General features: G+C 43.2%; 1 protein-coding gene across 10 annotated transcripts in view; it reads left to right on the forward strand.

The window, feature by feature from the left end:
• LOC119897086 (DNA-binding protein SATB1) overlaps nucleotides 1-12,997 on the forward strand; it is a 60,147-nt gene that overhangs the window by 33,315 nt on the left and 13,835 nt on the right. For 8 of the 10 annotated variants that reach the window (XM_038710635.1, XM_038710641.1, XM_038710646.1 and 5 more), the window contains 4 exons: nucleotides 571-1,073; nucleotides 3,515-3,727; nucleotides 7,110-7,181; nucleotides 7,674-7,829. In XM_038710635.1, coding sequence (XP_038566563.1) covers nucleotides 571-1,073; nucleotides 3,515-3,727; nucleotides 7,110-7,181; nucleotides 7,674-7,829 — 944 coding nt within the window. Of the gene's footprint in view, nucleotides 1-567; nucleotides 1,074-3,514; nucleotides 3,728-7,109; nucleotides 7,182-7,673; nucleotides 7,830-12,997 lie in introns of all 10 variants that reach the window. The other 2 variants (XM_038710640.1, XM_038710643.1) reach the window with 1 other exon arrangement.

Here is a 12,997-nt window from a genome sequence, read left to right on the forward strand (position 1 = left end):
CACACACTCCCAAGATTTTTTTTCACATGATGAGGCCACAGACGTTCTGAACTTAATTTCTAAGGCATGGGTTGTGGAAGACACAGGTCAAACACAATGAAGCTCTTTTATCTGCATTTCCAATCCTTTTTTTTAATCAGTAGTTGGCTGATCAGCTGTTTCATATCCAGTTAGCAAGGAAGAGCCCTGTGAAGGTATCTTTTTGTTAGTGGTTTAGGTTTTTAGAAATGAATATGTGATGGCTGCAAAATTCTCTTTCCTTCCAATAGGTCACGGAAGTGAGCGAAATGTATGCTGACAGGCTAAGATTCAGTCAAGGCAAAAAAAAAGAGATGCAGCGCAGATGTGTTTAAATTCTTCTGGTGACATTAAACTGATGTTCATGATTTTGAGGTTAAGGTTGAACTTTTTTTCAGATTCTCTAGCACTTGTATGTTTGTGTTTTCTTTGTGGTGTTTTAAGGCATCAAGCCAATAACGGACCCTGCCTTTTCTTTATATCTGTCTCTGTCCCCTCTGCCCTCCACTTTCGCCCTCTCGTTGCTCGTCTTTCTCCCCCCTCCTCAAGCAGAGATGGATGGCCTGTCTGACCTCTCTCCACCTGGCTCTAATCACAACCACAACCACAACCACCTGGGCTTCTCCCAGCAGCAGCAGCCCATCCCCGGCAGCACAGCAGAGCAGACTCCTTCCTCACCAGTGCCCCCGCTGTCTCACGCTCCACCATCACATGGTGGCCAGACTGGCGGCCGACAGCCCCAGCTTCCCGGTCTACACCACCCAGGCCTGGTGTCCACGCCCATCAGTCCCCAGCTGGTCAACCAGCAGCTTGTGATGGCTCAGATCCTGAACCAGCAGTATGCAGTGAACCGGCTGCTGGCGCAGCAGTCCCTGTCGCAGCAGTACCTCAACCACCCACCTGTTAGCCGCAGCTCCCACAACAAGCCCCTGGAGCCACAGGTGGCATCAAACACAGAGGTGTCCTCAGAGATTTACCAGTGGGTGAGGGATGAGCTGAAGCGGGCCGGCATCTCACAGGCTGTCTTCGCCCGTGTGGCCTTCAACAGAACCCAGGTGAGGACGGAAGACTACCTTTAAAACATTAACCACAAAAAATGTAAAATCATTGTCACTACTAAAATTATTGCCAATACTAAAAATTGCTACCTCTGAAGCCTCATTCCCCTTCCTGCTCCCTTTTTAATAAAGATCTAATTTGGCTTCAGGTAGCCATGGACTGATATCAGTCAAATTTTCAAAACTTGATTGAAAAGTATCCAATATTTGCTTCATCATTTAAGGTTGACTGAAGATTTAATTTATTTGTTTGTATAATTTGATTTTAATTCATTTTTTATCTTTAATTTTATGCCGCAGTCCGACTCAGACATTTACAAGGTAATAAAACATTTTTAGAACAAACAGTACCTTCACAAATCCTATAAAAATGAGTTCCTAGAAAAACTGCTGCTTTCTGGAAAACAGTACATCTGTAGTTACAGGGTGTCCTACATATTCCTGTTTTTTAAATCAAACTGCGCAAAACACTCGCTGCCTAAGTTTCCACGTCAACATCCTGTTTGAAAAGGGAATACATCACATTAAGGAAGCCCTAAAACTATTCTAATAGCACCTCTTTAGTAAGAAATACTAGTGTTTGAATTGGTTTATATTTCATTCATAATTCTCACTCCAGTAATCTAGCACCTCTACTGTACTTCAAGACAGCTGGCCGCTTGCCATTTGAAAGACCCAGGCTCGGCCATGGCGTGCATTCTATCCCTGCCAAAATATGTGTTTTCACTTCATACACAGAAGGTAGTGAGATACTTATCGTCTGTATTAGAGGGGATGGCACGAGGTGACCGCAAACCTCATTACTATTATCATTATTATTATTTGCTTTGAAGACACTGTGTGTAAAAAAAGGGGCAAAAAACAGAAACGGATGTGGATCTATTAGAATTAAAACGTACAGCAGCCCCCCCCCCCACACACACACACACACACGAAAAAAATTAATGTGTTTTATGGTAAATTCAGACAGTGGTGTTTTTGTGAAGATTGGCAAGCTCCCACACAAACAGAGTCTTATCTGTGGCTGATATGGGGAATTAGCCCATTGTGCCGTTGGAGAGTTTGGAGGATTATTTATTAGGCGTGTGTTTTTTCCACGAGTCTGTGTTAATAAGGGGGTGGGGGGATGTCAAGTAGTGACATGCTGTGGACGAGCAGAGGTGAGGGGGGTCACTTTTTATGAAGAAGATGCAGTAAACTGACATATACCAAATAGATAGACAACAAGCAACAAGGCAAAAAATGTTAAGCACGCACATACTAAAGAATGCAGACACACACAGTACAAACATAAATGAAATATGCCACTAATCTATCCCCTGAATACTTACTGTGATTGGGCATTAAGTGCACAGTCCCCTTCATCATAAAAACATCACTGTTGAGTCGGATCTGTTCACACTTGTCTGGATACCACAGACCTACCTTTTTAAGTATGACACACAGTTGTATACATTTTAATAGTCAGACAAATGACACCGAGCACATATTTGCAGCTCTACTCATTTCTCAAGAGGGCTTGTATACTCCATAAAATAAATAAATAAAAGCATGAGCATGTATTCCCCATCACTTTGTTTTATTACCAAATCACACCTATTGATGGTGAGAGAAGCGGAGCGATGGTTTGCACAGTGTGTGGCCAAGAGCTGATGAAAAGGCCCAATCACACATCTCTGATAATGGAGTCATCGCCGTCTCATAATGATGGAATTGAGCGCTATTGAAAAGTAAACCGAGGATACACTGATTGCCCACTGTACAAGATTTCAGGCGAGTAGCTGCGGCTTTACTCCAAAGCAACATACGGCTTCAAGAATATGTCCAAGATCTTCAAAATTACATGCAACAAAGTGTTATGGGGCAAAGGCCACACAAAAGTAGTTTTGTCACCCAAGAATGAACATTGATGAAGTGCTATGACTTGTGCTGTAACCAACAGAACAGAATGAAATATATATTTTTTACTTTCAAGTTTACTTTTATGTGATTGCAACAATAATGATGAAAGGAAGAGAATCACTGCTGACTGTAGAGAAAGCTGAAACTGAGGGATGTCAAAATCAAGGAACTTAGAAAATAAAAAAGTCAACTTTTCCTACCTCTATAGAAACACTGTGTGGAGTGAAAACTGTGGTCTAAATAGAGTCTAAAAGGCAGAATTATTTAACAGTTTAAGTGGGTCTAAGAGTGTCACATCTCCATTGTCATTACACTCATGGCTCTCCTTTAGTGTCTTATTTAAGAATCCTGTAATGTGATTATTCTCGTTCTTGCTTGCCATCCTGACCCCACCACCCAACTGCTTCCCGCTCTGACCTTTCTTTTCCTCTCTTATTTCATTTTCTGTCATTCTCCCTCTGCTTACTCTATCACCTCCTCTCCATCTTTCTTACTCTCTTTTGTTTCTCCTTCTCTCCTCCCAACACCTCACGCAGGGCTTGCTGTCTGAGATTCTACGTAAGGAGGAAGACCCTAAAACAGCGTCCCAGTCGCTGCTGGTCAACCTGCGTGCCATGCAGAACTTCCTGCAGCTGCCGGAGGCTGAGCGCGATCGCATCTATCAGGAGGAGAGGGAGCGCAGCCTGACGGCAGCCTCAGCAATGGGCACCGCTCCGCTCATCAGCACTCCACCCAGCCGACCTGTACAGGTACCAGAGATTTTATCCCTCGCTGTGCATGTTTTCCTGTGATAATGTAATCCATGTGTTTACATAGTGTATGACTTATTGTTATCTTGTTAGTTGTGTTAGTCAGCAGTACCTAATTAGAAGACTGCAGTTTTAGTTTTCAGACATTTGTTAGAGGCAGAGCTGATCTATAGACAGAAAAATAATTCCCAAATTGGAATAAACATTAGCATTAGTAGTAAGTGATAAAAGCAGATTTATTTCTCCATCAAGATTTTCTGGTGGCGCTGCTGTAGATGCCAACAAGCATAGAATCTTGTTGTAGCAACACTAGATGTCATGCATTGTAATGCATTGTTATGCATCTAGCATCTGTTATATCCCTAAAGTAATCATATTAACATTATTTTATTCACTTTCTTAAAGAGAACAAGATTGAAGAACTGGAAATGCTTTTGTAGTTCATTCATTACAATTTTTGTCTGGTGTTAACAAAGCATTTGTTTAGTGTTCTCCATTATCAACCAACGCTACCAGTGGCGGAAACGTGGGGAAGACATAAAGCAGTCCCAGATGACCAATCACTGTTTTCCTAGTCTCCATGTAGCCCAGATGTGTAGTTATATTTCTGAGGGATGCACAATAACTGTGGTGGGACCCTCTGTGTAGCTACGAAGGGAAGCCAATTCCAAGTCTGGGGGACTGGGCCGGTCATGTTACTAGCCAACTTAACTAACTAACCAATTAAATCAATTTTGGGAAAATGCTCTTATGAACAACTTTGTTACCCACCTGAGCCATCTCATGCCATTAAAGTTTGCCAGCTAGCTAACTTGCACTATGAAAAATTCTGTTGTTGGCACCGTCCATTGAGAGTTAATGAGATCATTTCTTCCTTCAGAGCAGCTCTGAAAATGTATTTGTGAATAGATCTAGTCCTGTGAACTGTATCACTGGCCACTTCAAGATATTGTTGGTATTGAATAAATGTGTTAACATGCTTTCACAGTTGAGAGCAAGTATACAGGTGCGAGAGCAGGTTGGAGTGTTTTTAAGAAGGTGGAATTTACTGTCTTTGTGGTGGTGTCAGAAACTTAATCCAGACATTTGTAACAAACCTAGTGACATGTGCCAGGTTTCATAGACGGGTTTACAAGAGGTTAAACGAAATGTCACTGCTTTTTGCTCGTTATTCAGTCTGTTAGAGTGTAGAAAGTGTGTATCTCTATGTTTTGTGTGGGGTTACACAAACACAGACACACTTATGCACTGCACTCATTTGTGCTCTATGTTCACATGTGACGACAGCAAGTATGCATACAGGCACCACCCTAACATTTTTTTTAATACACACTTCACATTCCCCTCCATTGTATCAGGCTACAGCCTGTCTGGAAACACGTGGAATAATCAACATGCACACTAGAGAACATACTTTACATTCTCCTGGCATGTAAATGAGTTCTACATCCTCCCCGCCCTCACCACACAGGTGAGAATGGTGCACAAATGATGGATAATTTTTTGTGCTAATTTTGACCTTTTACCATGCATTAGGCAGCATTAACAGCCCTCCCGTTTTAAAAATAAAGCTCACTCAGTGATGACAAGCTCCGAGAAAGATCAAACATCATTTAGTCAGTTCCCATTTCAAAATCACTACATACCAAAGCACAACTTTCTACCCTCACCGCAAATCAGTGTCCCTCATTTGAAAGGTATGCTGCAACTTTCTACCACTTAAGCCATTTAAAGTGCGGTCAGCTGCATCTGGGAGGTGGGAGAGGGGCGGACAAAGGCCTCCTCTGTCCTGTCCTCTGTAAAGATTTGGCTTTTATTTAGGTGAGAAGGAAGGAAAGACAGAAGCACAGCCACCCATCTCTAAAATGGAGCCTCCCAATGAAAGTGCTCAGCAGTTTCTGTGTTTTAAAAAAACTAAGAAGAAAGAATTGCATTCTGAATCAGCGGTGCTGAACTTAAGCAGGGCCACTTTGCAGTTCACAGCTCATCTTTACAATCAGATGCTGTGTCAGTGCAGGGCACAGATTCACAGTTGGAGTGTGGACCTTTGCACAAGAAAGAGAAAAAAATTGTCTCAATAGCCCCACTGTTAATGCTTTCATTAACATCCCCGAAACAGAATTAGGGATTTGGAACTACACATTTTTACATTTACAATAATCACACCAGGTGAATTAGAGATTCCTTACAAAATTATTGTACTGAGGGCATTTTAGCATATCTGAGACCAGATGACAGAGCTGTAGAGATACATAACAAAACAGAAATAGATTTGCAAGCTGAACAAAAAACACAATGACTACTACATGGCATACCGTCTGTAATACAGTCTGTAACTATTTCAAACATGACCCAAAACAAAGCCTCTGGTTTGTGGTTTGTATTTTCATCTCGCTCAGAATGCTGTTGGCACATCAATAGTATATCTTAAGACATAATATACTTCACCTGTATGACTTAAACCCATTGACATTTATCATGTAGACCTGTTCCTACACAAGGCAATTCTCACATGCACGTTAGCACACTCATACTCTTGGCCATCTGCCAGCCTCTCCTATGGAGCAATGCGGTGTGAATTTAAGCGCATAAATCAGCCAGGGTGGCAATTGAGCCCGAGACAGAGGAGGGTTTTTATTGGCCTCATAAAAACAGATGCAGAGGTATGTTTCTCTCACGTGCGCTGATGGGTCGGCTCAACTCTCCCAAAACCAGTTAGTGCACGTCCCGGCCTTAACTATTAGCTTGACTTGGTAACCGACTGCTCAGACTGACATGCCCACATGAAGCTGGCGCAAAACTGGATAAAAGGCCCAGACATGCTCTGACACTGTGATTGTTTTTAACACATAAAGGAGCTTGTATTAGGTCTCTAGACCAATACTTGCGTATATACGTTTTTTGAGCACAGGGTGTATCATGAGTTAGTAGCTGTTGGTGTTATGATTTTATTTAAATGCCATGTACTTGTACTCATACCCAACCCTCTTGATGTCTCCTTTAAAAAGGGCTCGTATGGAATGTTTCATATGCTAATGGTTCTTGGGTAGTGCTTTTATTAGGATACTTGTTACCTTGTCAAAGGATTTTTGTCAAGATGCAACAAGCCGCTGAATGAAGATGATTTGATTTGACTTGACTTGCTTTTATTTTTTAATCACCAGCTTGACATAAGAATAATAACATTTCATACAACACATCTAAGTGTTTTTGAGCAAAGTAATGCTGTAGCCATGCATGGGTGTAATCTACACTCCAGTTTGTGTGTGTGTGATGGGTGCACGCATATGTGTGTGTATTCTTGTGTTTAGCCAGATTAACCTTTTTTCCCCCTCATGTGAGCCTGAATAAGTATGGTTGTGTTGTGTTCCCGACACTGCAGCCCCGGAGGGAAGACTGTAACAGCGTAAGGCCCGAGGACTGGAATCCCCGAATCCCCGTGGGCATTTCCCCTGTGAGCAAATAACTCCACCCACCTCACCTCACCTCTCCTCCTCCACCACCACCAATCTGAATGCACACATTCTCATACTGTAGACAATACACACACTGGAGCTTATCATCTACAGACATGCAATTCGTTGCTGTTTCAGTATTTACATGTTTGTGAAGCAGGAAGTGAATTAGATAGAATAGTAATACCACACAATTTTACACTATTACAAAGCTTTAGATTTTAATTAAATCTAATGATTACCAAATCTGGGTCAAATATAGTCTTTGTTTGAGTGTATTTTAGCATCAAAAAGACTGAACAAAAATAAAGACATATCCTGTTGCACAGTTGCAAAACATACCAACTGTCACGAAAAAAATCTTCCAAGTAGATCACAGTGACTCAATCTATACAAACAACCAATTCAATCAAATATAAAGGAGAATTCAGTATCTGACAAACTACATGTTTATGATTTTCGATATTTACTCTGACTTGACTCTTAACCAGGTGAAACCATCGCCTCTTCCCAGCGAGTGGAACGGCAAAACTGAGAGCTGCATCCTCAACATCAACTCCAACATCTACGATGAGATCCAGCAAGAGATGAAGAGGGCCAAAGTTTCCCAGGCCCTGTTCGCAAAGGTGGCTGCCTCCAAGAGCCAGGTATTGAAAAAAACACTAAACTAAAAGATTGTTCTTTCTTTTTTCACCATTAATGTTTAAAAAGAATAATGTGTATAATGATTTCACAAGATCTAACTTTGCAAAGTAGCTCTTAGACAAACATGCATATCAAGTTTATATATAGAACCTTAAAAAGATTATAAAACATTTGATACTAAATGCACATAACATCAATATATTCATACAGTTAAAAACAAAGTAGAGGAAATCTAACCAACCCATAGCGAAACAAGCCTCAGAGCATCACGGCAATGATTTATCGACATAATGACACATGTCCTCTTTATTGTGGGTTCGGAGTTTAGCAGTCGACACTGTTTCAACACCAAACAAACCTGTTTATATTAGCTCTGCTCAGTAAGTCGATGGGGCCCCTGGTCTCCCAGACAGCAGGGCACTCACACAATAAAAGCTTGTGTGTTGGAAACAGGAGAAAAACACACCACCAGTTTAACTCTTTATTAAAAGTAATTAAAAAAAATCAGCACTGAGTTATTATTACAGGTTTTCATGTGTCTGTCTGTGACAGAGTTGGGAAAATTTCCACAATTGTGCTTGATAAAGAAGAAGGGGGGAGAAATAGATCACCAAGGGCGGAATAATCTAGAAATATCTGCAAAGGCTTTATTTTTTTCTTGCTGATTAGGATGATTATACCTCCAGATAGCTTTGTTTTACAAAATTGCAGTTTGATGCACAAACCACTGTTTTTGTTAAGGAGTTCAAAGACTCCTTGGAAGGATGGAGAAAGAGAAAGGGGGAGAGCGAGGCGGTCGCAGTATTAACTTGCACATGTCTCTCTCTTCTCAAATGAAGGTTTGTCTGGGAACAGGTTCCACCGTGCCTTCTCCACCTCACTCCCATCATTCTGTCTTGCCCCTCTACCTCTCTCGTTCCCCCAGATTTCTGCCACTCTTTCACGTTCCATTCATGGCAGGCGGGTGTGAATGTGAATTGAGCAGCAGATAAGAAGTGTGCTAATTATGCCTGTGAAAGGGGGCCTGGGAGAGCACTTATCTCTGGCTCCATCTCGTAATGGGCGCTCCCCGGGCAGCTGGTCTCCCCCCTTACTATCCAGCCGGCATTGCCACAGCTACTAGCACCACCAGGCCAAACCTGCTCCTCCCCATCAGGACCCCCGAACCCCGAAAGTTGGAGACCAGCACCCAGTTTTTGTTAGCTGTTTCCACACAATGCTAATATCCAGCATTTGCCTCAAATCTTTATTATAATTTAAATTGGGACGAGATTTTAACTTTCCAGAATTTGTGAAAAGTGATGTATTTTCCTTTTGATGTTGTGTCTTTTTTCTTTTTCACATAGTTATGTTACATTGACTGCAATATAGCTGCAGTACTTCCTAGTCAATTAATGGATTAGCTGATCGACAGAAAATTCATGGAAAACTATTTCAGTCAATCATTTGAGGCACTTTATGAGAAAGAATGCCTAACATTTGACAGTTTCAGCTGCTTAAATGGGAGGATTTGCAGCTGTTGTCATTGTTTCTCATTTGCTGTTTTATATCATTGTGAATTGTATATTTTTGGCCTTTGTACTGTTGGAAGAACAAAACAAGCAATTTGAGTATGTCACCTGGAAATTACATCAGTGTTAATTGTTTATGAGGTTACTATAGTGCAAATCAGTCAGCCAGGGAGAATGTATATTTAAATGACATGTTGTAAACGACAGCTTAAGTCCAGAGAGGTTTGCAGCCTTGCAGGAAAAAATAACTACTGTCCAAGCCAAGGGTTGAGTACCATATCAGCAGAGACTGCGGGTACTGAGGTTGGGAGTGCATTGTGGATGTGGTTGGTGATGAGGATGGAGGATGGGCTAGACTGGCAGGATGCCCATATGGGGTCCAGGGAAATAATCGTGGGGGGAGGGTGGGGGAGAGGGCTCATCACTGAGGCTGGCACCGTCCTATCAGCCTGGTGTGCAGTTCAACCTCTGCCTCTTCTGCTCAGCTTAGGATTTCCCGCATGCTTACGCAAGCACGGAATCAGGTGACCAGGATCTGTTGGTATCAGTCCTGTGTATGTGTGGGTATAGTGTTTCTTGGTGTATTTAGCATTTGCATAAAGCATATTTGTCTCATTCACAGAGAGAGACAAAGAAAGGAGAAGAGTGATGGAGGTCTGAAAGGAGAGAAATAAGAGATGTGGAGCTTAACAGTGACATAGGCAGTGGTGGTCCTGTGGGTAGAAAAGCAGTAAACAAGAGTTTACTGACTGGTGCATGATTGTATGAATAGGTGTGTGTGTGTGTGTGTGTGTGTGTGTGTTTGTGCTTTTCGGTGCTTCAAATATGGGTTTATGTGACTGTGTGTGATTGTGTCTGTTTGTGTGTGTGGGGGGGGGGGTTCCTGGAACGCAGCCATCCTGTACTCTCTTATGGCTCGTAACCATAGCAGGCCACAGCCACCTCTTAACTGCCCCCCCCCCCCCCCCCCCCATATTCAGTGTTGCATTTCAGTCACTCTTTTACTGTCACATATTCAGAGTAGTAACTATAGAGCAGTGAATCTACCCCAAGCCATATTACTTTATCATATTAATGATCGTCATTCACTTCAAGTCTGGGCAAATGTATTTTTTTTAAGTAATCCATGCATCAATTCTGATTTATTAGGACAGATATTACGTTTACTCCTTGATAAAATCAGAATCAAGATTGAATGCTCCAAGAATGCTCCGTCTTCATTTAGCTTCAGGAGATGTCAGACTTGGAGGAAACATCTGCGTGCTACTGGTTCAAATCCAGCGATGACACTGCCAGAGCTAACTATATTCGCCAAACAGCCCATTTCATTTTAGCCGGCAGAGGTGCAAGCTATGATCTGGATAGCCTGGAGTTGATGTCGACATTATTAACTGGCTCAGTTGGGCTAGAGCACTGTTTAGCAAGTTACTGGGCTTTTGTTTTCATTCACGTTAACAGGGGAGGCTTGCTGTGTTGGCTATCCTGGCAGAGAGGGCGGCTAATGTTCAGTTGAGCAATGGGAGGTTTGCTGAGGGTGGGGCGGAGCGGGTTGGGGGCATTCCTTTGACACGACTTTTATGTCCAAACATCCCCGACACTTCCTGAGAGGAATAGCACAACGGCTAGAATCAGAGTCCCTGCTGTCATAAAACAAGCACCCTGGGAGCCCTGCGCACCGCGGGGCTCAAAGCCCTCCGACTCCTCAATGACCAGAAGAGTACAGAACGCAGTCACCGCCACCAACACGGCCCTCTCTCCCCGTCTCTTTTTCTCTCTCTCACTCGCTCATTCTCCCCTGGAAGAGGCTACGCTAATTAGCCAGGCTCTAATGAGACAGAATGGCACTGATCTGGTCCGCCGCTGCGCCACCGGGGGGCCGGGTGGGGGGGCTGGTGCAGTAGGGGGGAGAGGGGAGAGCGAGTTGGGGGGAGGGGGTATGCCATCTGTCACCCTGCACCCGCCTGGCACGGCAGTCCCTGGAGTGGAGGGGGGGGGGGGGGGGCTGATGCTGGGGGGGGGAGTGAGTGCCTTGTTGGTCTGGAGAGGTGGGGGAGAGGGTGGAGGTGGGTGGGGGCAGGTGGGGACAGTGATATGAATAGGAAGGGAGGGTGACAGAATAACTGGAACTGTTTTCTTCATGCTTGGAAAATGACAAATTTCCTGTTGGGGTGGAATCTGCTTAGTGGATGTACATGTTTTATTTGGTCGCTTTTCTTAGCTTTAGTCTCAGATATTTGGCACATGACCCACACAGACAGACCAACGACACACACCACATCTATTACTCTGCTCCATCCAATGGCTGCTTAACAAGAGGGGCAGATGGCTGACCTTTTGGGTGTCTGTTTCTAGATTGTCACCGTTCAGAGGTTTGTCTGTTACTGAGAAGCCACTTGGGGTCAGCGCGTTAGAAGTCATGTTTTGCATGTAGAGTTGTGTACAAATGGCATTAAATTACATCCTAGAATAGTAAAATGGATACAGTCAAGCTGTTATCAGATACTTTTTAATATCAGCAACTGCTAGGGGCTATGTTTTGGAGCAGCACCGTGAAATTTTTCTTCACTTTTCACAAGTTGTCCTTTCTGTGCTATGGCAGGGCAGGCATCAAGATGTCTTCATTTTTTGTTTGCAAACTCACAGGTCTCCACACCTCTCTCCCTCAAATTAGGCAGATTAGAGTGAGCATATCACAACCCCTAGAGATCTAAAAGGGCCGTGACTGTTTATTAATTGATTTATTTATTTATCTCCTGTGCCTGCTTGGTTATTAGGTTGCCATGGGAAACAGACTAGGCCAGATCCTCTCTATTATTAAAGACACAATTTCTTGAACTGGAGACCCAGCTGTCTGAATAATTAATTTAGCGAATGAATTATATTGCAAACGGTAAGTCTTCCCCTCCTTCTGAAATGAGCCTTTCTCTTATTGTTTAATGGACAGTGGAATTCCCACCAGCCTGTTTTCTCTCCGCTGCCTGTTTCATCGAACCTTCCTCCTCTTAGCAGGAGCCCGGGTTCTCACTGAGCATGCTCAGAGCACTTTGTGTCTCTCCTGCCATCTCTCTCACTTACGCCTTACATGCCACCTCTCACCCCATCTGTCTCCAATTGCACAACCCTCTCCCTCCTCCTCGCCTGCCTCCTACCCTGCAGTCCAAAATAGGAATCTGCCCCGACTGTCAGGACTTCAAATTGTCTCTTCCTCGTCACCTCTAATGCATTATTATATGACAAATGTTCTCTGCTGTGGAGCAGGTGTTAGCCAGTTTGCTAGTTAACTGATCTAGGATTTCTCTAATAGTGCGCTAGCCCTCTCTCAATTTCAACAGTTCCTGAGTGCTAACTAGTGCTTATCCTATTGGCCACGTGCTTAACCTTACTAGTCCTTAATCTTGTTAGGTTGTTTGCAAATGCTACCCTTGCCCTGGTGACAGGCACAGTACTTTGCTAGCTCTTTCTTTTCTACAAATGTTCACTAGCTAACCCTCTCCCACTGTCTCCACTTCTCCTGACAGACCACACAGGGCTTGTTCTGAGGCCCATTCTCGCTAATCTGATCAGGCAGGCAAATACGCCGGGAAAAGCGCTTTAATGATCCCCCTAATTACCTCAAGTCAATACCAACTGTATTATTAGACTCGGGGAAAATATTCCAT

Source organism: Micropterus salmoides, unplaced genomic scaffold (assembly GCF_014851395.1).
Source record: "Micropterus salmoides isolate LMB-PRFRI ecotype aquatic unplaced genomic scaffold, ASM1485139v1 Ms_hic_scaffold_11, whole genome shotgun sequence".
Lineage (NCBI taxonomy): Eukaryota > Metazoa > Chordata > Actinopteri > Centrarchiformes > Centrarchidae > Micropterus > Micropterus salmoides.